This window comes from Lampetra fluviatilis, chromosome 39, assembly GCF_964198595.1.
Source record: "Lampetra fluviatilis chromosome 39, kcLamFluv1.1, whole genome shotgun sequence".
NCBI classification, from domain to species: domain Eukaryota; kingdom Metazoa; phylum Chordata; class Hyperoartia; order Petromyzontiformes; family Petromyzontidae; genus Lampetra; species Lampetra fluviatilis.
The window spans coordinates 6,830,902-6,852,475 of NC_136313.1; the positions used below are offsets into that span (position 1 = coordinate 6,830,902).

Sequence of the window (21,574 nt, forward strand, 5' to 3'; positions counted from 1 at the left end):
AACAGTGATGATTAAGTAAGCACCGGCTGTGAGTTCACTTGCTGTGTGCCAACAAGCCCCACATTTGGCATGTTTAACTTGGCAATGTTTGACATCACATGCTCTATTTGATGAAACTCTTGTTTTCATCTTAGCTGTGTTTTTTTGTAGATATAAATGTTTGGGACTGGATACTGCACGCAAACACACTACATTAGCCTCCAGACTGTTGATTCTGAGTGCTGTTCATCGTAATCATCATCAGTCTTTGTCAATCCACTTCAGGATGAAAAACTCCCCACGCCACCGTGATCTCCTACGATCGTGTTATCATAAAGTAATAATTACCGAAATACTGCATGAGAGCAAAGGGCATTTACAGCACTGTAGGAGGTGACTTCAATGAAAAAGGTAAGAGGTGCAGAGACGACCTGGACAGTGTATGATAAGCGCCATGCTCAGCCACCTAGTTTTAATACTGCCACATGTTCTTAAGGCTGAGCTGATCTATGGGAGACCCAGGACAGGTTCTGAAACCACTGGTCACTGATGTTATTCATGGTCAGGAATCAAACTCGGGTCACTCGGAGCACAGCACAGTGTGTAAACCACCATATCACTGCTACACAGACAAAGATCCCTCATTTAACCACATAGATTGTTGGGGAGAGAATTGTTAGCGTGCAACTATTAAGGCCAGCACGGCACACATGGGAATCACCGGTCAGATGTATGCCTGGCCACCTTTTTCTCCACAAGTACTCATGGTTTTGACATCATATCAGATTTAATTTAACGCCGAGTTGACCTGGAGGAGGCCCTAGACAAGTTTCGATACTACTTGTCACCGATGTTTACCACAGCTGAAATCAAACTCAGGTCATTGATGCCGTAGCGCAATGTGCTAACTGCTCAGCCACCACTCCTCACACCAACCACTGCCTCACACAAAGTGACTGCAGGGTAATAGCATGTGCAGCACTGTATGATGTGTGGAATGTTGTGGTTTCAAAATACAGAAGTTGTGGCAAAATTAAGACCACATATTGGCAATTAACTCCAGTGTCTGTATTAACAAAAATCACAAATAAAAAGAGTTCATACTCTCTGGTTCTTTCGGTAAAGTCACGTAGATAGAAAAAATAATAAAAGCACACGACGTTTCGGTCGCAACACAAGCGTCCGTCACCAGGTGAGAAATAATGATCTGCTGTTATGGCCCCTCCGTGTCTATATAAAGCCACAACTGCAGATCACCTGATGACGGATGCTTGTGTTGCGACCGAATAGTCGTGATTTATTTTAGAATTTTTTCTATCTACGTGAACTTTACCAAAAGAACTAACGAGTATGGATTCCTGCAGTCACGAAAGCTTCAAATCAAAAGAGTTCATGGATTCATGAAAAAGTATAACCCTTTTGTCAATCCGCTGCTGAACGAGGGCCTTACCACGCCGCGTAGGTCATGGAGATTATTTGACCATACTTCACCACGCTGGTGAGTGCGGGTTGGCTATAGCGGGAAGAAAGTGTACAATGGATTTTTATGCACTGCCCTCTGCTGTGCGCCACTTCGCCACACTGCCGATAACAACTGAACATGCATGGTGGTAGTCACCCGTGGAAGCGCTATTATCCAGGCTCAAACCTACTTAGCTTCTGAGATCTGATGAGAGGGGGTAGGTTCCGAGTGAATCGGTCGTAATCTGCAGTCTTCTTCTTGTCGTACGGCTGCCGATGTAGACGCACAGCAACAACTTACAATTTCTCATTCAGGTGGTCAAGCCAGACAACCGCATCAACAGGAGCAGTAGCGGAGTGCATCATCGCTGTGATGTCTCCGTCGTATTTGTGCATCGGGCATTGCGTAACGCGTTACACGTTCTACTACGGTGTGTTCTGGATGGCCAGTCGCACACTGCTGGAGGGTTTCTAATTCTCCATTTGTGCATCATCAGGGGTCCGCATCTACTGCCATGGTTTGTGCAGTGGATGATGCGGCTTAGGGTGGACCGTGAGCTTCGTGGAAGATCAAACCCAGGGGGGATCTTCTGCGTTGGGTCTTTCACAACGAGGCGGTGTTTGCGAGTTCTTTTGAACTCCATTCAGCTCTCGAGTCTTCGTCGGGGATTGAACTCGCATTGTTGAAGGTTAAGCGCATGGATCCGAAAGGGCTTGCGTGACTTCAAGCGATGTAAATAATGATCCCTTCATGGAAGATTTTCACAAATGCGACAAATGGGAGAGGGCAACAGAAAAAAGATAAAAGAGTTGAGCATCTTTGTCAGGTGAGTCTCGGCATTGAGATGTTTGGTCAATTCCACATCGGTTTTTTTTGTGAAGGTTTGAAGCGAAGTGGAGTACACGGAGGAATCCCACGCACAGCAAAAACACATTCTGCTGACCGGTCAGCAAACTAATTTATGTACCGCAATCTACAGGATACAAAAGGACTTAACTCCTCCAGGCTAGGGCACTGAAACTGTGCTGGACTACAGGTAACCACCATGGGCGTTGCAGGCTGCATTACCCAGCTTTCCACAAAATAAAAAAAACCAAGCCTTCAATATTTAATCAGCTGCGTGTCAGGCAGTGCCAGAGCCTTCACAGTGGAAATGAAGGTCAGCGCAGCGATACCAAAACCCGGCAGAAGAGCATTCGTTAGCGTCAGAATGAGAGACCAACTCTAATTACCACGCTCGTTACGAGTTACGGTGCTTGACAAACGGCCGTCGCCAGGCAAGGGTTTGGGGGGCATCGCGTGCGGGATTACAAATGGGGCTCCCTCGAACTGCAGAGGCGTCGTGCGAGTGCGGCTCGCGAAAAGATGGCGGATTCGTCGAGCCCCGCACCTCGCTCGTAAATCTTGCCGGGAGATTTTTTCCACGGAATGTCGCTCCTCCCGCGGTCCAAAAACTGCGACCGGGTCTCGTTGTTCATTCCCTGCCACGCTTCGCAAGCATCACGCAACGAACTTACTGTTTGTGTGTGTGTGCATGTGTGCGTGTCTACGTATGCGCGATGGGGAGACAAAGGCGGGTAAACGTCGGCACTGGCGTGGTGCTCACAACACCACTCTCGAACAACCGCGATTGCCTTCGTAAAGGCTAACCGACAGCACTTGCCACAATCATCTCAGAAGGCTATGTGGGGGATCTTTCTCTTTGTGCGATGGGGAGCGGTGGTGTTGTGGTTAGACAACTGGGCGTTGAACCCCGTGACCCGAGTTAAATTCCCGGCGACGGCTAACATCAGCGGCAAGTGATATCTGAACCAGTGCCTGGGCCTACGCCAGAGGTCGAATCAGCCTTCAATGTTGCGCTGTGTAAACATCAGCACTGGGGACACAAAGGCGGCCGGGCATGGTGCTGACCAGAGCCCCCCACCCACCCCCTTGAGTATTGTTGCCAGCCTTCAATGGTGCTCACTAAGAGCACTGCCCAGACGGTCTATTAAAGGTTGCAAGGGGGACCCCCCTTTGTTTACATGCACGGTCACGAGTGGCGCGCGCAATCGTTCACACGCCACACTGCAAACCTGAGTTTGATCCCTGTCCACAAGTGACAAGAGGCCGTCGTTAAATGTTCCAGGCCTCCACAAAGTCAACTCGGCCTTCAACGACGACCTGATGTGGTGTGTGAACACCGTCTCTGGGAAGGTAAAGGTAACCGAGCTTGGTTCTGGTCATTACACCACCCCCTTCATGTGTCACGGCAGTCTTAAAAACCCTATCATGGATGCTCGCGAACAGCGCTCACCCCGACAGCCTTTGTCTTCGCGCGTGCGCTTGCACGCTTGCTAGCGCTCGCGCGTGTATGTGTGTGCTTCCTAACAAAGGCCACTTTGTAAACCGCGGTTTAAATGATGGATGAGCCTTGCATGACAATGCAATTACCACGGCTGGAAAATGTCCCCTTTGCTGCAATTTGGAATTAGAAAAGGCAGCTGCCTCATGTAATCCGTGAACTGTAAAATGAGCACAGTGAGTGTGGAGTCTTCTTTTTTTTGGGTGCAATTTGGTGCGTTGGTTAACTTACCAAAAAATAAATACAAATAATTTACGAGTGGACTGCAAATATCAAGGATGCTGCCACAGTGTTCGCAACGGTGGCAGCACACGGGGACTTGGAAACCAGAGGTCGCCGGCTCCGTTCGATTTCCCGGAGCGGCAGTTGAAACATCGGCGAAAACTTCTTTATCCCCCCTGCCCGCCTCCGTCCATCCGGCAGCATAAATGGGCGGCACCGCAGTTGAGACAACCGGGAGGTCGCGTGTGGTGGGGTCAAGCGCGGGTACTCGTACTGCCTCAATGACTTCTGGCGAGCGTGGACGAGTAGTTCTAGATTTGAAGCTTTCGTGACTGCAAGGATGCATACTCTTAGGTTTTTCGGTAAAGTCACGTAGATAAAAACAGCACTCTCCTCTCCTTTGTTGTATTTGGATTGCCAACCAACAACTCTCCTCTCATTTTTTGTATTTGGATTGTCAACCAACATCAGGTAAAACATCAACAAGATGCACCCCCCTAACACGTTCCACTCATTGGCTTCCACATTCAGATAACCTCCTCCCCCTTCCCTCCCCCCTTAAACTTGTATTTAAGAGCTTGACTCTCGGCATTTTGCCTCACTTGAGACAGAAAATCTAGCTGTGACGGTCCCACCTGATGACGGAGACTTGTGTTGCCTCCGAAACGTCGTGATTTATTATTTTACTTCTATTATTATTTCAATTGTATTTTCATTATTTATTTTTTACCTACGTGACTTTACCGAAAAACCTAAGGGTATGTGGACGAGTAGGCCAAACACCTGGAGTGGCTCTCTATCGAGTTCCCTCTCGTGGATGCCCTTGTGCCGGCAGTGCCGTGAGAAAATAGTCGAGCGGCTGCTGCACCTTTGCTTTTCAACTGTACATTTTAGCAAACGAAAATATTGCATTTTACCCACACAGAAACAACCCGATTTAGCTTGATGGACATATTGGGCAAGTTGTCTTAGCGAGTGTCATTTATGGCCACTATTGTAGGCAAGAGGGGGGAGGTCCAGCACCACACAGGCCCAACTTTCTAATGTTAGCGCATCATACCAGGCAATGTGTTCATTCAGGGTTGAGTCGACCTAGGGGAGGCACAGAATAGATTTGAATCCAGTACAACTTTTCACAAATATTGTACTTGGCTGGGATTCTAACTGAGGTTCCCAAAATCGTAGGGCAGTCTGCAAATCATCCCCGCACCACCACTCCACTGCATGGTAACAGGCACTCATTCCACACTAAATCTCCAACTCGTGCCTAAATATCTTCTGTCATCTCACAAGCACAGGGAGTGACACAACAATAAACTCTCAGCACAGGCAGTGACACAACAAGAATCTCCAGCACAGGCAGTGACACAACAAGAATCTCCAGCACAGGCAGTGACACAACAAGAATCTCCAGCACAGGAAGTGACACAACAAGAATCTCCAGCACAGGCAGTGACACAACAAGAATCTCCAACACAGGCAGTGACACAACAAGAATCTCCAGCACAGGGAGTGACACAACAAGAATCTCCAGCACAGGGAGTGACACAACAAGAATCTCCAGCACAGGCAGTGACACAACAATAATCTCCAGCACAGGGAGTGACACAACAATAATCTCCAGCACAGCGAGTGACACAACAAGAATCTCCAGCACAGGCAGTGACACAACAAGAATATCCAACACGGGCAGTGACACAACAAGAATATCCAGCACAGGCAGTGACACAACAAGAATCTCCAGCACAGCGAGTGACACAACAAGAATCTCCAGCACAGCGAGTGACACAACAAGAATCTCCAGCACAGGGAGTGACACAACAAGAATATCCAGCACAGCGAGTGACACAACAAGAATCTCCAGCACAGGGAGTGACACAACAATAATCTCCAGCACAGCGAGTGACACAACAAGAATCTCCAGCACAGCGAGTGACACAACAAGAATCTCCAGCACAGGGAGTGACACAACAAGAATCTCCAGCACAGGGAGTGACACAACAAGAATCTCCAGCACAGGCAGTGACACAACAAGAACTCCAGCACAGCGAGTGACACAACAAGAATCTCCAGCACAGCGAGTGACACAACAAGAATCTCCAGCACAGGGAGTGACACAACAAGAATCTCCAGCACAGGGAGTGACACAACAAGAATCTCCAGCACAGGGAGTGACACAACAAGAATATCCCAGCACAGGGAGTGACACAACAACGGACACGGTACCCAACAACACGCAGCACAACCCCAGAAAAATCACATAGGAGAACCGCACGGCAGAACCGCAGAAAAAAACCTTACACGGTGGCAAAGCAACTGCGTGTGCTGCACAGGGCTACGTTTTCAAACGGACGCATTTTCAAACAAACCTCACAAAGCCCCGCGCTATCCATCACGGCGATATTGCAGTGGGTACCGCGGCTGGCTCTGCCCTGGTGGATCGAGAGTCGCTTATTTGGCCGTGGTTTTTTTGCAGCACAGCGAGCGGCATGCCTGGCCGTACAAAAAAAAGGCTGTAAATTTGAGCGAGCGTGGCAAGGTGGGGAGGAGGAGGACGCGGTTTTAGTTATCAAGACGCGAGGTGGGAAATGGCGACCGACCGGAGCGCTGAGGCACGGCCGCGAGAGACGCAGAAGAGACCGAGTGAATGTGAAACGTTGGGGCCATTGTCACAGTGGCGAGATGTGAACTACCTCGCCTGGTATACAGGAGATCGTGCGATCAATCCAGACGCTGACGCTTGTATATTTGGAGTTTGCATGTTCTCCCCGTGGTCGGGCAGATTTTTCTCCAGGTCCTCCGGTTTTCCCCTCCACATTTAGAATCAACATCATGCATTTCGGGTATTGGCTGCTCTTAATTTCCACGTGATAAGACACTTCGTTCAGCTATCATTTGTGACCAGGTCGCTTTGGCAAAAAGCTACATAGCTCAGTGGGGCCTAGCCTGGTAAAATAAAAAAGTTATTGATAATCGACGTTGGACCCAACGTTGCAGGCTTACTGCACGAGGAGTGATTTAGCGACCGGAGAATCCATTTTAATCTTTAAAAGATGGCATTGATGCAACGATGCCAACCTTTCATCTTTTCTCTGAATATAAAAACTGCTGACATTACTCGATGTACTAAGTGAAAATACCCACACGACCGTCATCAGTAACGCTGCCTTAAAATAAAAATGCCACCCATTCTCAAATCCACCAAAGGATGAAGGCCCACCCCATAACATAACAGTACAATACTTCAGGCAGAAGTTCCTCGATTATAGACAGCTCTAAAGAACCCCTATAGTGGGTACTTGGAGTATTTCACACGGGCCAGATGTCTTTGAAGATGCGGGAGTATCCACACTATACTCCAACACACACGACCTGCCCTTCGAATCCGATGTACCCATTGTACATTGAACCCCTTTCGCACCGTGCGTAGCCAACCATGCTAATCGGGAGATTTAATAAACTTGCTCATTGTTTCAACTGCCTCACCAGGAGATCGAACCGTTGAGCTCTGCAGCACCTTTAGCAATTCAAACACTTTTTCTGTCGCCATACAGCTCAGCTCACGAATAAACAAGCAAATGCAACTACGGTTGTACTATTAGGCTTAGCGATGTGCTTTCATATTGCCCTGCGCGTTGTTCCGATAGGATGATTAACCGGCGACATCTGGCTTTAAAGTCCAGCGTGCTAACCATTACACCCACTTGCGGAGTCAGGGAACATCTGTAATGCGTCGCCAAGGCAGCACGCCTCGGGACTAATGCATCGCATGCGCAGAATCCCCGCTATTGAACAAACATTTGTTTTATTGCCCGGAAGGGGGACTGGATCAAAACATTCAGCGAACATTCAGCGAGAACGGTGAAACCTCGCGAGTGCGAGGGGACTTTCCTAGTTTAGCGGCCCTTCGCAGGTCGCACGGCGGGCTCAATTAAAAAGCCACAGCATCGTGTTAAACGAGTCGTGGCGGTCTATACGGAGAGCTCCCCCTTAGCCGCGGCCAACAGCGGTAATATAAGGAGGCATGGGGAAGTCATAAATCGTTCCATTAAGAGCTCCGGCCAGCCGGCTGGCAGAACCAACTTGGGCAAAACGGAACGCTCCTTCAGCCGCGCTTCACGGCGCGCGGCTTAAATGGAGAGGTGGCTATGGGGTTACACGAACAGCGATTTGGCCATTTTACACATCATTATGCTCGCGTTGCAGATTTTTTACGGAAACGTTTGTGTAAGAATTCACGGCAGTCTTAATCTAGCGTGGTGGTTCTCAACCTTTAAAGGCATTTAATTTGAATCCCTACACCTGGGAATGCTGCTGTAATGGTCATGTTGAATAGATCACAGCATGGATATCTTATCTACAAGAGCTGCTTATTTTGGATTGAATCTTGGCTTAAAGGCCCATGCGTTTCCACAAGCTGGCTATGCCAAAATGAAGTACGGACTGTATTCAGCATCCTTAAGTATGAGTCCAAATGCCCAAGAGTGAAAGAGCCAAAACTTGCACAACCACTTGAGAATTCTGTTTGCAGTGTGAGACATGCCTCACATAGGTCTGCATTTGTTTGATCCCCGCAGTCTCTATGGGCAGAGAGCTTTCACCACCTAACCAAGGAGACCTACCACAGCAATTCACGCAGGCGACATTGCTGTAAAGTAACGGTTGGCAAACCGTACTTAAAATTCACCAGTTGCCAGTTGAATCCGATCTCCCAGCACGGCAAAAGTGACATCTGAATTTAAGAACCGAGTTAAGATACTCTTACCGGCCTTGTTGTGCGCTGGCGACAAGCCATCGCCGATCTCCCTCGCTCCGTCCGTCGCTACTCCCTCCCTGAAGTCCGCCGCGGCCACGAACCGGAATCCGTGGCCTTCGGGAGGAGCGCTGCACCACAGGGCGCTCGCAAACAGGTTCCGGTGCCTCTGCGCCGTAGCCGACACCGCCGCTCCCCCGCGCGTCTCTCCGTGTCTCTGCGTCGTTGATTCGGATATCTTGGCTGCGGAAAAGCGTCCGGTGTCCCGGGGCCTCCGCGGTCCATTTGACGTGACCTCGACCTGCCGGTGCTGCAGCTCGTCGCGGTACGAGAGGCCCTCCTTGTCGGAGCAGGACCCAGCCCGCCCGCCGTCCACGCACGAGCAACCATCCGAGTCGTCGCTATCCGCGGCGGCGGCGGCAGCGGCAACGGAGCGCGCGTGCCGCAAGTCTTCAGCCTTGCCCCGGGCCTTGCTGCGCGCGGTGGCCGCCGTCATTGTCCAGGCTGGGGCGCCGATGGGTGAGGGCGGGGACCCCAGTGAGCAGCGGGCCCTGGCGATGGCCGACGGTCGGACGTCGGCAGCGCCACCGCCCCCCGCCTCCGCGCGTCCGCTCGTATAGCACATGGGTAGGTGCAGCATGGACCAGGCCTGGTAGGACTGCAGTGGGTACTGGCTGTAGTAGCAGCAGTTCAGGGTGCTCGCCGGAAGGAAGGAGGGCACGTAGTGCATTCCGTACGCGGCGTAGTAGCTGCTGTCCAGGAGGTAACCGGCCGTGCTGGGCAGGTAGGCCGCAGCGGCTTGTCTGTCCGCGAAGCTGGAAACCTGGGAAACTCTTCTGCGGGTGGTCCCTTTGGCCTTCACAATGTCCGCGTCCTGTACACCGTGCAGGGCCCTGCACTCAAAGGGCAGCCGACTGCATTCGCTGCTGAAGTTCACTCGGAAAATGCTGGGCAGCAGCTCCCCGGACTGGCATCGCAGCTTCTTCTGGTCGATGCAGCACTCCTCCAGCATCGCGATCACCTCGTCCATGTCCGTGACAAATCCCGCGCTCCGATCTCCTCCGCCGCCGCAGCTCTTCTTCGCGTACGCCAGCCGCTGCTGCTTCTTACGCAGCCTCTGCTTCTCACGCGGCCCCTCCAGGGCACGGTCGTCGCAGCGCAAGCGCCGCACGCGCACCGGCGACGCCGCTGAACTCCCGAAGGACGGCCTCCTGCCGTAGCGCAGCGCGCAGCTGTCCGCCCGCTCCGAGCCGCTCAGGTTGTCGACGACGATTCCACTGTCGCTGGGGCTGGGGGCCCCGTCGCTGTGCGCCTCCGCCGAAGAGAGGAACGCCGCGCCACCGCACTGCGGAAGCAGCGGCGGCGTGGAGCGAGCATTGGAACCCGCAGGCCCCGATGGGCAGGCGCCCTGTTTCAGCATCGCTTTGGTGGCGATCGGCCGCCTCTGTGCCAGTGAGTACTGAGAGCAGAGCGGCATCGTGCGGTCGGAAGGCCCCAGCGGTCGATGGGGAGAGACGTCGCACGCGGGGATGGAGTCGCACGTGGACGAGGAGCGCCCATCCACCTTGGGCTTCCTGCCGCGCTTCTTGCCGATGTAGATGGTGCCCCTCTTGCTCACGTTGATTTGGAAACCCTGGTCGTCCGACCCGTTGGCTGTTGACGCTGTGCTCGCCTTACGGTGCAGACTGTCGCGGCCCCGGCACTTGCGCACCACCGTTGAGTTGCTCAAAATTTGATTTAGTATCTTCTTCCTTTTCAGCATTTTCATTTTCTTGACGTTTGCCGCAGCGCTCTCGCACGCTTTTAGTTTGTCGATGTGTTTTCCCTGCCCGACGTCGCCCATTAAAGTGAATCCCTTCCTCTGAACATTCACATCTTGGCAGATCATTCGACAAGGGTCTAGGCCCAGCTTTTGTCTGCTCCGCTGGTCGCCTTTCCTCCATTTCAAATTGGCGTCCATTTTAACCGGAAGTCCAGCATGAGCTTTTAAATGGAGCAGTTTTCTGGGCCGACCAGGCCCCCTCTTTAAAGGCACTCGAACCGTCAGTCCCAAAGCGGTGGTGTGCAGTGGGCTACTGAGAACCGAGGGGTTACACGAGCCGAGCGTCACATGCCTCTCCGACGCACTCTTCATTTGCGACACATACCTGAGCTGCACGCTTCTCTCTCCCAGGGCCCTGTGCTCCACCGGCTCCACATGCATCTTAGTCGGACGTCCGCGCCTCGTCTTCTCAAACGCATCGTTTCCCATGACGTACGACTCCTTCAGCAGACACTTCACTTTCCTGTTGCTGAAGTAGGCCCTGCCCAGGCCGCTCTTCCTGCACGGGTCGCTCACTTTTGTCCGGCACGGCGACCGCGTCTCCGACCTCCTGCGCTTCTTCTTGGCACCGGCCCCCGAGGTCCTGGGCAGCCGCTCCGAACGTCCGCTGCGTTCCCGCCGCGGCAGCGAGCGCTTGGCGGCACGGCCGAGCCTCCCTCCGTCGCCTTCACCGCCGCCGCCGCCGCCGCCGCCTATGGGCGTGAGCACAGGCGGCTCCGACCAAGAGTTATCATCAGGACCACCGCTTTCGTCGTCACCGCCGCCGCCGCCGCACGCCTCGCTCTCGATCGCGGTCAGCTTGGGTGGGCGGCCCTTCTTCTTGGCAGAGCGCAGGGCGCTGCCTTCTTCATCGAAGCAGCCATCGCCATCCTGCTGTGTCCTGGAGGCCAGCGGCTGCACGTCCGCCAAACAGCAGCCGCCGCCCCAAGACGGCGACGAGCCGATGGCGGGGCTGTCCGTACCGGGAAGCGAACCGGTCTCTCGGGATGAAGGCATCGCCTCGATGGCCGGTAACGCCGGGCACGGGTCCTGCGGTGGCGGGAGCGGCAGGACCGCCGCAAACTCCCTCCGCGATCCGGCAACCTTGAGGAGGCCGGCCCGGTGCTTCTGCGGGGATCCTTTCCTCGACGTGCGCTTACCGCAGGGCGCGCCGCCATGCTTGCTCCGAGACGGCGCCTCGAAGGTAGCGTCTCTCGCCTCGCGGGCGCTGCCCGGCTCCAAGTACACGAGGCTGTTGGGCGTCTCGCCGGCACCGCAGTTTTTGACGCGGACAGACGAGGGCGAAGCGTCCCTCGGGTCGGAGCCACCGGCGGCTTCGCGCGACGGCCTTCCCTCCTCCTGCCTCCTGCTGCGATCGCCGTGTTCGCATTCGCACCTGGTGCCCAAGCCAGCTCTCATCTGCTTCGCGGGCCCTTCGGCCCTCGGCTTTACGTGCGGCACGGCGGCCTCGGCGCACTCCTCGTCGGCGCACTCTGACATCATGTGCATGTACGCGCGCCCGTGGAACGCGCCGCCGCCACCGCCGCCGGTGCAGTTGCTGCCGCCGCCGCCGCCGCCGCCTCCTCCTCCGCCACCGTTGGTGGTATCCGCGACGGCGCCCAATTCGGCGGCACGCAGGGCAGCCTCGCGGCGGAACCCACCGAGGCTCATATCGAGCGCGGCCTCCGTCTCTTCGCACGCAGGAAAATCCATCGCGTCTGCCAGTTCTCGCTTTCTCGAATAACAACGACTACTATTGTTGTTGTTTTTGGGCGGAGGGAGAGGGGGGGGTAATGTATATTTTTTTCACTTTTGTAATTTCCCAATTTGACGGCGATTAGTGAAGGGCAGCCACAGAAACTTCAGCGACGGGCTTGCGGTTGCAAGCGCATTTCTTGGGCGAACGTGCCTGTCGGGAACCATGTTCGTGTGCTCCTAACGGCGGACGGTCGCAGGGGCGGTTAGTCAAAGAGTTTTTACTCGGGGTTCAAGCTGCGCAGCGACGGGCGTTTGCTGCTGGCGCGGCCATCTGCGTCACTGCAGGGCATCGCCCCCGCGTATGAAGAGAAAGACGAGTCGGACGGTCCTGTGGAAGGAGACGGGAGGGAGTTTCAGTTTGGGAAGGCAAAGCGCTGCTCTCGGCGGCACGCAAAGCATCTCGAAACCGTCGCGCATCCCCGACAATTGCACCCACCATTCTCATTTGCGTTTGCAATAAATAAACGAAAAATGTCATTACACACAAACTACAAAATCAGCTGCCAGCTGTCATACAGTAATTATCCGAAGTCATAAAACACAAGAGATAATTCCGTGTTAATAAAAGTTAACTTCCAAGGCATAAAAATACACTTATAGGAGCCGGGATATTGTTTATAAGTACACAGTAAATCAACATATGCTGCTATTAGTGAAACACAGCACTCACTATTGCTGCTGACCTTGACAACCTTGATAATACCCTCACAAAAACATTTGGCGCAGATGGTCAAGTAGTCGGCACGCTCACCAACAGGCAAAGACGCAGCCACAAAAGTAGCTGGCTCACGTCACCGCTGGCCAAAGGGCCTTCGCTGGAGGCAGCTCGAGAGAGAGAGAGAGAGTATTTGGCCTACTTTTCCATGCTGACCAGGCGTCTTGGAAGTGCCCACACGTAGAAGACATGACCTGCTGATTGGCTGGCTGTGGTGTATCCATTTATACTGCTGGGTAGACGGTAGCCGGGGGGAGAAATTTAAGAAACTTGCTCTATTGTTTCAACTGCCATGCCGGGAGATGGAACCGGCGGCCTCTGGATTGCAAGTCCAGCGTGCGAACCCGTCACACAATCCCTTTAATAAATTGACCACAAATGGTAGGTCAATCAAGTGGCTTATCGTGTGGACATTTATAGCGGTGGAGGGGATAAACCTGAGGACCCGGAGAAAAATCCACGCGACCACGGGGAAAACATGCCAACTCCAAATATACAGGCGTCAGGGTCGGGATATATAACCCACGACCTCCTATATACCAGGAGAGGTAGTTAACATCTCGCCACCGCCGGTGCCCCATCACCCCGTGGACAATGTGAGCTGCGATTGCGGTGGGGTTTATCATCCCCGTCATCGCAGAACTCAACTCCAAACATAATTCAGTGTTGATGTTGGAAGAGAGCATAGCCAAGATCAATATGAACAGCTGTGAATGTCTTCTGATTAAAAATGCCACGCGGACACGCATCAGCGAGCATAATTCTATCGGGGCCCCACCAATGCATTATCAACGTCATAGTGGAATGTTTTTGGTTAAAACGGCTGTATTTAATCAAAACATGTTTAACTCTTCTGTAGCTTTAATGCATCAGAAATCCGAGACGTTTGTGGATACCGTAATACCATTTGTGGATAATCCATAGTGTCAAGTGTTGGAAACTCGAGTCTGTGGAATGTCACTTGTTTTGAATGTCATACGAAATACAATTTCTCATGACTTATTCAGTTAAAAATATATATACACACAACCCCCCTCCCAAAACAAAGTGTACATTTTCTCAATACTCATTATTAGAAGGGTACGAAAATGGATGTGATCCTGCCACGGTGTAACAGTGAGCACAGTGGACTTGCAACCCAGAGGTCGCCGCTTCGATATCCTGGCGAGTCTTAAATCCGCCCCCCCCCCAATCCCGCTTGCCAATGTTCCCCCAGCAGTGTGAATGATTACACCGCAGTAGTAATAGGTTTTTACCCTTTCAACTGGTACAAAACTGACACCTTTATACAAGGCATCATGTTTGCAAAAAAAAAGAAACAACTCTGATGATGATAATGATATGCACTGTCCTGCATATCATTATCATCATCAGAGTTTTTTGCATTTTGACTGCTCGTGTTGTGGTTATTGCAAACATGATGCCTTGTATAAAGGTGTCAGTTTTTGTACCAGTTGAAAGGGTAAAAACCTATTACTATATTTTGCCACTGGTAAAGGAGATGTCTCATAGTGTGAATGATTACACCGCAGTTCGTCCATCTGCAAGTCGCACGTCGTGGGGTAAAGTTTGGGCACTCTCACCGATTCCAATGTCTGGCCAAAGTGGAAAAGTAGGCCAACTACACTCTAGAGGAGGGAGTCCTTCCAGCGGGCTGCACGTTTACGTACGTATGTTGAACTTCTTTCGCACCGTATGTAGCCAACCGTGCTAATCCGAAGTGCAGGGGAAGGACAAACTAAACATAGAGCAGTTCTAAAGAAGTGAGTCATAAATTTACCTAATATGGAGGGTCTGGCTGTCGTCCCTATTTGGTTGTGCTTGAGCAGAGATTGGAGTTCCCAGGAAAAATCCACACAAATAGAAATAATGCAAATGTTGCTGTAAAAATAACACGTCAAAAACCTACTTTCTGTGCTGGCTTCGCATTGGTTAGCAGCTGGGTGTCTTCAACCGGGTTTAACCCATAATCTTTGGTTATTTCGGTAAAGTCACGTAGGTATAAAATAAATCACGACGTTTCGGGCGCAACACAAGCGTCCGTCATCAGGTGGGAAAGCGTGGTCTGCTGCTGAGGCAGACCGTTTTAAAAAGTTTGAAATATGTGTAGCCCAAACGTTTTAAAATATTTGGGGCTACAGCCATTTCAAACTTTTTACAAGTCTGCCTCAGCAGCAGACCATGCTTTCCCACCTGATGATGGACGCTTGTGTTGCGCCCGAAACGTCGTGATTTATTTTATTTTATACCTACGTGACTTTACCGAAAGAACCGAAGTGTATGGATTCCTGCAGTCACGAAAGTTTCAAATCAAGGGTTTAACCCATGTTAGGAATTATCATCAGAAGTTAGCCCCAATTGCCTAATAACACGGCTACTGTGGAACAAATCCCTACTACAGGATCGCTTACAATAAGAATAACACTTAATCAGTAAACCGTACAATCATTCCACCTAATAGTAATTTCCTATTGCAAGACCATTAGACCTACATCACGCTACTGCCAGAGTAAAAGACGCACTCAACCTTATTTATTTACATTTCTAAATGCTGATCCACAATTACGTGCAATTTAAACTAACCAATACCAATTATTTAACCAGAGGAGGGGACGGGGAGGGGGACTTCAATGGTCTATTTTTCACGAACGGTCCTGCATTGGGATGTTTGTCCATTACCATACCGGCCTAAGACTTCTCAACTCATAAACACTTTGAGTAAGTGCTATTTAAATCACAGGCGGCCACCCATGCTGGAACACAGAATCTCAGCGACCTCTGAACCATTCTAGATTTGAAGCTTTCGTGACTGCAAGGATTCATACTCTTAGGTTTTTCGGTAACGTCACATAGGTAAAAAAATTAATAACAATAATAACAAATAAAATAATAATAAATGAAAATAACTCAATAAAATCACGACGTTTCGGAGGCAACACAAGAAGACGGAGACTTGTGTTGCCTCCGAAACGTCGTGATTTAATTTAGTTATTTTCATTTATTATTATTCTTTTATTTTTTACCTACGTGACTTTGCCGAAAAACCTAAGAGTATGACCTCTGAACCAGCCAGCCAGCCAGCCACCTACGCATTGCCATATTGCGGTGTGGTATACAGCCACTCGATTGTCAGTTTATAACACACGACAGCGCAGTATTACACTATTACAGTGCCTGTAGATAATTTACGATTGCAATTACATTGGCCTGCACCTACAATCAAAGTATATTGGTCTCTTATGGTTGTGATGCCACCATATCACCGATGCCAACTAAAACTGCTTCCCCGGCCATACAAAGAAGAAAGATTGCTCTCTTATAACCCCCATATACAACTCTGCACTGCCCGATGAGAAATACACAACTAGGGAATGGCACTGGCCAATTTACCACCATAATAATAATCACATTCACGGCTACTGCACATAATCATCTACTGGGGTCAAGAGTGGCTGGCTCGCAGGTTCACAGTCAAGTTGAGGGTCAACAAGACACGTCGTCCGTAAAAAAGTGCCACTTTCTGTGGAGTCAACAGTGTCCGTCCGATGCGTACACCTGTCACAAAAATGTGGCATTTCCACCATGGACTCAAGGATGTACACGGGCAATGAGCACGGCTCCACGCTCGTAAGAGTAGCCAATCACTTTGGTTTTTAACAGAATGCGCTAATTGCAGTGCTCCTCTCTCATTGAACAACTACTCTGGGTTACACGACGGACTCTCTTCCATCAACACTTAAATAACAAATACATTATCCCAAGGTGGCCACAATGGGTCAAAGGTCAGCTGGCACCACAAGAGATCCTGGTTCAAATTTTGACAGTTACCCGTGATTTAAATGGGGTTCTCAAGCGCATAGAGTTTGAGATAGTGACATATTTTAACAACGTAAAGGTTCGAAACTTTACACCGAGTGCAAAACCTATAAACGCATACACAATACATGGAACTGTGACGAAATTTAAAATGCAAACGTACGCTATAGCGCAGTCAAGCGAAAGTACAGCAGAATATTGCACACTGTACTTAAATGGTTGCCATGGTAGTCGTCGGCACGAGCGGCTTTTCAAGCACTGACATTCATCACTTGCACTGTGCAATGAAATCCGAATCGACATCCGCTTCCTGTACAATGTTTACAAGACAGTCCTGTACCATTGCCTTTGCCTTAACTTCGGAGGGTACTGCAGTAAAGGCAAAGGTGCAGCCCTGCAATTGCTCGATCCCACCACTGCCAGCAGAAGGGACGTCCACTAGAAGGAGCTTTGCAGAGCTCCTCCAAGAAGAGGGTATTTGGGACAAATGTCTTTGAATCGGTGGAAAGACCCACACTTTACCCGACGTCACCCGCTGATTGACGAGCTGTGGTGCTACCCATTGATACCGCTGGGTGGACAGAGGATGGATGCCGCGGTGGCTAGATGTTAACTACCTCGCCTGGTATACAGGAGGTTGTGGGTTAGATCATGTCCCTGTAGAGATGTTAACTACCTCGCCTGGTATACAGGAGGTCGTGGGTTAGATCATGTCCCTGTAGAGATGTTAACTACCTCGCCTGGTATACAGGAGGTCGCCGGTTCGATTCCAGCCTTGACACCTGTATATATGGAGTTTGCATGTTCTCTCTTCCGTGGTCACGTGGATTTTTCTCCAGGTCACCTGATTTTTCCCTCCACATTTAGAATCAACACGCATTCAGGGTATTTGGCAGCCGTAAATCTCCAAGCGATAAGCCACTTCGTTGAGCTATCAATTGTGGCCAGGTCGCTTCTGAAAAAGAAGCTAATAACTCAGTGGGCCTTACCTGGTAAAATAAAACAAATATTCGTTGGGGTGTTTCAGTAAAGTCACATAGATAAGTTCAAAGAAAATGACAAAAAATCTTTAGATCGCAACACAACCACCTTTTCCTGATGACGACCGCTTGTGTTGCGATCGAAACGTCGTAGTTTTTTTTACCTATCTATGTGACTTTACCGAAAGACCCAAAGAATATGAATTCCTGCAGTCGCGAAAGCTTTAAGTCAAGATAAAACAAATAGTTGAGTTTTAGTTTAAGAAACTTGCACCAATTTTTTCAACTGCTGCACCTGGAGGTTTAACCAACAACCTCTAGATTTCAAGTCCAGTGCGGTGCCCATTACACCATGACGTTCGTCATGTGTGTGAATAACAGCACAAACCATCATCAACATTAACACTACCTGCAAACTAAAACATATAGGGCCGGATTCAATTGTTGACGAACGTGTCCAAAACTCATCCTCTTGGCGAAATACTCCATTGTTTGTGATGGAGACACATGCAAGTATTCGCCCAAAATAAATAAAAAAGGAACACGCATCAAAATATTAAATAGGGCCCATACTGTGCATTAGGCAGGTCACAATGCATCGGATCAGCGATGAAAATCTATTTTTACACACAGAAATGCATGGATGGATGGATTGAATCATGCGCATTAGAATGAATTACAGCAGCGCTCTTACTATTCGTGAGGCTCACGGGGGGTACCAACGTCTCGTATCCTATTTCCCATGAAGTCCATAAAAAAATTTTTACACGTATCCATATGCAAGAATGTAGATAATCGCCAATAATAGGAAAAATATGGAAAAGGAGCTTTGTTACAGATCCTACAGCTAACCACCGATGATAATAGGAGTCACGGCCCAGTAAACATGCAAACGATGGCCCAACATCAACCAATATTGCTCCAACGGTCCATGTTTATAAGGGGGAGGTAATATGATCCCAGATAATAGGATTTCTACTGAATTATTAAACAAAAAAGGCCTTATCCTTCCTGGTATAAACACAGGTGTTGAGAGTAAGGCATTTTTTATAACTCAATATTTTTAGCCTAGCAAAAGGGTCCCATAAATATGACTTCTACAACATACAGGATACGATTTATGCAAACTATGTAAATTATGCCTTGCCTGTTATAATCATAATACATTGCATTCATAAAGGCACTTTTCATAAAACGTACAGTGGAGTAAACAACAGGGACAAAGCTAACAGACGAAAACAAAAGAGACGATAAAAAGCACACATTATTATAATGTTGAAATGTTACAAGTATAACAAATCTGACGTTTCAAGCAATGATCCTTATTCAATGCAGGGAAAGGGAAGCCGGTTGAAAAAGGTTGTACAAAAACACCTGAAGGGTTTTCCCTCCGTTTGTAGTACTCTTTCTGAATTACAAATTACTGTGCAGTAAGAGAAATTATTATCAACTATCATTACACATCTTCTTGGTTATTTCGGTAAAGTCACATAGAAGGGAGATAATAAAATACAAAAAATAAAACATAAAAATAATAAAATAATGCTATGTTTTATTTGTATTATTTTATTATCTCCCTTCTACGTGACTTTACCGAAAGAACCAAGAAGATGAATCCCTGCAGTCACGAAAGCTTTAAATCGAAATATCATTATACAATTTCAAAACACACTTGTGATGTTGCATACAGGACGATAGTATGATTACTACTACAATCACTCCACTTGTTGATTCAGGAGAGCCTCAATGAGTCTCAAAAGCTCTTTTGCAGGAGGGTCCTGCCAGGTTTTTGCAGCAGTGAGAGTCAATGTGGCTGCTCTGTGTAAAATCCCTCTTGAGTCATTTGTGGGCAATTTTTCCACAATTGGGATGTTTGGCCAATCCCAATTACATACGGGCGAGGGCAGGGGCGGGTTTATTAACTATGAAGGGAAACCAGAGAACCCGTAGGAAACCGATGCAGAACAGAGAGGTGAAGATACAAACTCCACACAGAAAGGACACCTGATTCAGGAGTCGAACCCAGGCACCTTGTTGCTGTGAGACCGAAGCGTCAGCTAATACGCCAGCCCGCTGTAACAATAAAAAAAAACACGCGAATCCGTAGAGTACACGTGCGCGTTCCTCTTTACAAACGGCATAAATGCTTGGGCAGTGCATTTTTGGGATGGATGTCAGTCATTTTATTTCACGCAAGGCCCCCTCGGGCTCAAGAAGCTCCCTTCGATGGCATCGCAGCCAAAACGACAAGCGTGACACACGGGAAGGAGGGGTTTCATGGGGTGGATCGTAGAACAAGGGCTGGGAAATGTAATGAATGTGACTCATACATAATAATCACAAAATAATAAACATACCGCAACGATTTTACAATGGAACACTTGTAAGAGATACAGAATAACCTTTACGCATGACACTAGTGAGATTAACTCACATGTGACATTCAAAATTGCATTATTACGGCCAGCATTCCAACTGCATTTCCTATTTTGGATTTCGTCTTACTTGAATTAAGTTGCTTCTCGTCCTGCCAAAATTCCCAAATTACAGTAGTAATTCAGCTTCGCTAAGTTCAAACCACAGCACATGTAAACATACAACTGCAATTCTCGTCAAAACGTTAAGTACACTTTTTGCTGCAAAGTATATGGATATCTTCATAGCAACATTTTATCCACACAGCGAGTACTGAGTCACAGCATTGCATACGCAATTACCATTGTACGTCAATGAAAGAGTCTACTCTGTTTGAAATGACAGCAACTTACAAATTGGAACTGCCTTCGGCGGGTTTACGAATACTCGTCTCCTCTCATATCCTTTGACGTTGAGTAAGGCCTGCGATAGGTCCAAAGAGGCAGGCAAACAGCGGCCGTAACAGGAGAAAATGGCTTGTGTTGTCTGTTCGTGTTAACAAAAGTGAATAGATATAATAGGTGTTGGCACAGGATAGACATGGTGCGGACAAACAGTGTTCTCTATGACATAAGCCAATCTCTGCTTTTAATGTGCAGCACAGTATTATGTTGATTTAGACGGGGAGTGTGAACTTGACATCAATATACGAGGTGGTGGATTTGTATTTGCTTTGTTGAAACGTGCAAATTGCTTGCAATTTCCGTCTCAGTTTTCATCACTCACAAGTTAAATTACAATTGCAAATTGGTCACCATTCGCAAATGCATTTGCAACAATAGTCCGGAAACCCACGACAGATATTTACCATTGCAGCCGTGTATGGAAAACATTTCCAATGCTCAATAAAGTAATGTAACATCGCAATGCTATGCTATACAGAAGTTGCCATGGCAAACGTGACTATATTTGCAACTGCAATTACAAGAGTACGGTGATTCCAATTATAATTGTGACCCCAAAGACAATTAACATTCAATTGTTGGAAATGTCACATTGGAACAGTGTTGAAACAGAGATTACATTTTGCAACAAAAATACAATGTAATGCAATTTTACTTGAAATGTAAAATACAATTGTGATTTTAATGTCCATTCATTATTATCACCCAGCTGCGATAATACATTTAGATTACAAATACTATGTGAAAAACCACGAATCCAATGTTAGTTTAAGCCTATTGTGGATATAATAACAATTGCGCGGTAATGTAGTTACAAATAAAACTGACAATGCATTTATAAATAACTGTGCAATTATTTATCACAAATAACATGAAAGTAACTTCATTCAAAACTAACGGAGCTTACTATTGCAAACGAAACTGA

General features: G+C 48.8%; 1 protein-coding gene across 1 annotated transcript in view; it reads right to left on the reverse strand.

Annotated features, from left to right (window-relative positions):
* Nucleotides 1-21,574, reverse strand: part of LOC144945911 (uncharacterized) — a 92,668-nt gene that overhangs the window by 50,896 nt on the left and 20,198 nt on the right. Inside the window, exon 2 of the mRNA XM_078874548.1 lies at nt 8,773-12,647. Coding sequence (XP_078730674.1) covers nt 8,773-12,274 — 3,502 coding nt within the window. The 5' untranslated portion in view covers nt 12,275-12,647. The remainder of the gene's footprint in view (nt 1-8,772; nt 12,648-21,574) is intronic.